At 40.3% G+C, this 3,639-nt stretch overlaps 1 protein-coding gene across 1 annotated transcript; it reads left to right on the forward strand.

The window, feature by feature from the left end:
- Window positions 1–254: 254 nt before the first annotated feature.
- bglapl (bone gamma-carboxyglutamate (gla) protein, like) lies at window positions 255–2,019 on the forward strand. Its single transcript, XM_039804698.1, has 4 exons — window positions 255–389; window positions 507–869; window positions 985–1,081; window positions 1,370–2,019. Exons 1-4 carry the CDS (start codon window positions 329–331, stop codon window positions 1,470–1,472), a joined length of 624 nt encoding a protein of 207 aa, XP_039660632.1. The 5' UTR covers window positions 255–328; the 3' UTR covers window positions 1,473–2,019.
- The last annotated feature ends 1,620 nt before the right edge of the window (window positions 2,020–3,639 follow it).

Below are 3,639 nucleotides of genomic sequence, written 5' to 3' on the forward strand. Positions count from 1 at the left end.
TGCCTACATGCACTGTATGTCCAGCTGAATGCCAGGGATGTTTGTGGCCATGTAAGTCTGTGTGCAAGTGAATTAGTTTTTGGACTCTGTGAGGGCTGCGTGGGTGTTAAGGGGAGCTTTTCATGACAAGTGGAAGCGGAAACGTTGACATTTGACTCTCCAGCCAATCAGAGGATAATCTCTGGTCTGACAAAGGAGGTGGACCAACAGTATATATTGACCTTGAAATTGGGGAAAGAAACAGAGCAAGCCATCACAGGAAAGCAAAGAAAGAGCAAGCAATCCAGAAAGCAGCTAGTCTACAGCCTGAAACTAACTACAAGGCATCATGAAGACTCTGACTCTCCTCTCCATCTGCGCTCTTCTGTCAGTGTGCTGGTCCATGGGAGGTAAGGACAAACTCCTCTCATCATTGCTGTGATTCCTGATATTGACCTCTATGTGATTTGGAACAATGTAAGCACCTACAGTGTGTCTATAAAAGTGTTATTTTCTGTGATCCCCAGCTGTTGAACCAGAGGTTGTTGTGGACGTTGCTGCAGACACAGCTGCTGAAGCTGCACCTGCTGACCCAGCTGCTGACCCAGCTGCTGACCCAGCTGCTGCCCCCGATTCATCTGCTTCGGACTCTTCCTCCTCCTCTGAGTCTGATTCGTCCTCGGCCTCCGACTCCAACTCTTCCTCAGACTCTTCAGCGTCTGATTCTTCCTCCTCCTCCTCCTCCTCCTCCTCTTCCTCCTCCTCCGAGTCTACTGAATCTTCTTCCTCTGAGTCTGACTCCTCAGCATCCGACTCTTCTGCCTCTGATTCTTCCTCTTCTTCTTCTTCGTCATCCTCCTCATCTTCATCAGAGTCTGCCAGTGCTGAGGGTATGCAACATTTTTGTTTCCAGAAAGAATCTTTGCATGGTTTCAGAATTAGTTAGTTTGCCTGTAAAACAAGAAAATTCAAGAAAGTTTGAGTTTGTGATGTTTGTCCACTCAGCGGCTCAGGTGGTGATGAAGAGAGACCTGGCTGCTGTTCTCCTGAGGAGAAGAAGAGCTGCCGCAGCAGGAGACCTCAGCCCTCTGCAGCTGGAAAGGTACAGTTATTTACACTATTTGGATAAAACTAACTCACAAAGCAACAATATACTTTGCACACTATTGTTTGGCTTGATGTTTGCTGCAATTAATTTGTCATTTAGTTATTCAAATTTATGTCAACATAAATTCCTTGCTGCAAAGTTCCTACCTAAGGTAAACAAAGAATCATTTCAGTTTTAGTCTAGTGTAAAAAAAACAGCTCAGAACTCTTAAATACAGAATCTAAGTTAAGTCCAAGATATTTTACAACCCTTCTGACCTCTTTTCTCTCTTCTGCTATCCAGCCTGAGAGAGGTGTGTGAGCTGAACGACGCCTGTGACGAGATGGCAGAAACGGAAGGCATCGTCAAAGCATACGTCGCCTACTACGGACCCGTCCCCTTCTAAGATGAAGACTCCTCTTTCATCCACATGAAAGATGTTTTCTTTGTCATTTAGCAACAACTCCCCTGAATCCAGACAAGGTGCAGACAATAATAATAAAAACAATGTTTGGCCCATGTTATGATGCTAGATGGAGATTTCTTCAAGGCACAAAACCATTGCACAAGTGCCCAGCTTTAATGGTCCTGTATGAAATGATTTCAGAGAGAGGCACATGGAAACACAAGCATGTAGAGTATGTAGTATCCCACACAAGATTAAATTATTCTTCACATCTGTAGTACAATGCAATGAATGGTGCTACAAGTGCATGTATTGTATATTAATGTATTGATGTTTTTATGTTGTGCTTTAGTCTTACTTTAACTAGATGTAGTAGTTCTAGTAACTAGTGGATGTAGTAATGATGTACTGTAGTTTTAGTCTTAGTGTCTTGATAGCAGTAGTGGTAGTGTACAGTGTGTGTAAAATGCACATCAGTTATCTGTAAGGACTGTAACCACAAATTGCCTCTAAGTTTTAAAATAATAAATTATTTTGTTTTGTCGAATTGTTGTCTTGTTCTCAATAACTGAAATGTTTTGATGGTAGCTGTTGTAAGGAATGACATTAGGAATGACATTATTCCTAATTTATACCTGCAATAACTGAAAGCTGAAAGATGCTATAAAGAGAACTGCAGAATTGGGTGATAGTTCCCTTCAGGTTCTGGCACGACAAGCACTACCAACTCTGTCTGCTGTAGTATAAGCTGCAACCACAACTGTGTATTTATTGCAGTATTTCATACCAGCAGTGTGAGACAGAAGTTCAACATTAGCCCAGTTATAATATGTGTTTACCAATTGGAGATTTTGGCATCACTAAATTACAAAAGGTTGCACCACTCAACTAGTTCTCACAAAATTAGTTGCTACTAAATATTTACAGCAAGTAACCGCCAGGTATAACTAAAGCTAACTGACAGACTAACGTTATGCTAATAGATTATCCAGTCATAATGAAGAGTGAAGAGGTAATATGGAAAACACATCTGGCCCGACACTCGATAAATTGCTGTTTATTAATTATGTATACTGAGAATATTTAAAATGTAGCTAAATATCACAACATATCTCAAATTATAAAACATAAACTCATAATGTTTGAATAACATCAGCTAGGTTAGCATAATCAAATACTTGCCACTCATCTTAAACTACCATCTCTGAAATATACATATTTCTCCGTGTATGCATGTATAAATAAAACAAAGTGATGCCCACATTCACAAAGGCCCCTAAAACTGTGATATTTGGAAGTGCAGCTCGTGGTGCTACAGTGACTCCTGTTTACATAGCTGATTGTTTTTGATTGGACGGCGCCACAGATGTTTTGTCACGATTGTGAGTTTCTGTGTGGTGTTTCCTGTTTTATTTTGTAGTATTCTGTTTTCTCCCTTGTCTTGTCTTGTTTTACATCCTGCCTTGTGTTTTCCCACTTTTGTGATTGTCTGCCTCGCCCTGATGTATTGCACCTGTTCCTATCCCTTGTGTCACCTGTCCCTTGTTTCTACCTCATTATCCTGTGTATTGTGTTTTCTTTGTGTCTTGTTGGATCATTGTTCTGTTCTGTGCTGTCTTGGATTGTGGTTTGTTAGTTTCTCTGTATGTTCCCCGTTGTGTACTTTTGTGCCGTGGCTTGTCTTCCGTGTCTTGCTCCAGTTGTCCTTGTTTTCTTGCCGTGTGGATAATTTTCCGAATAAGTTTTTGCCTACCTTTAATAAATTCCTTCTATCTGCATTTGGGTCCAAGCCTCGCTATTTCCGTGAGAGATCCCTGACATGTTTCCAAGCAACAGAATTACATATTTAGTATTGACTAGCTAAGAAATTCCTTAGGTTTGATGGTCCAACCTGGTTTATTAAAACACTAGTTTGAAACCAGCAGTGGTAGAAGAAGTATTGTATGACGGAGCATTAGGGCCACATCAAGGGGGAAAATATTAAGGAGGAAGATTCTTTTTATTTATTTTGCATTTCGAGAATACAGTTGAAATGTCGAGAATTAAGTCGAAATGGCGAGAATAAAGTCAACATGACAAGAATAAAGTAGAACTACCATTTCAAGAATAAAGTCGAAATGTCCAGATTAAAGTTTAAATGATGAGAATAAATTCAACTCCTTTATCA

This window comes from Perca fluviatilis, chromosome 1 (genome assembly GCF_010015445.1).
Source record: "Perca fluviatilis chromosome 1, GENO_Pfluv_1.0, whole genome shotgun sequence".
NCBI classification, from domain to species: Eukaryota; Metazoa; Chordata; class Actinopteri; order Perciformes; family Percidae; genus Perca; species Perca fluviatilis.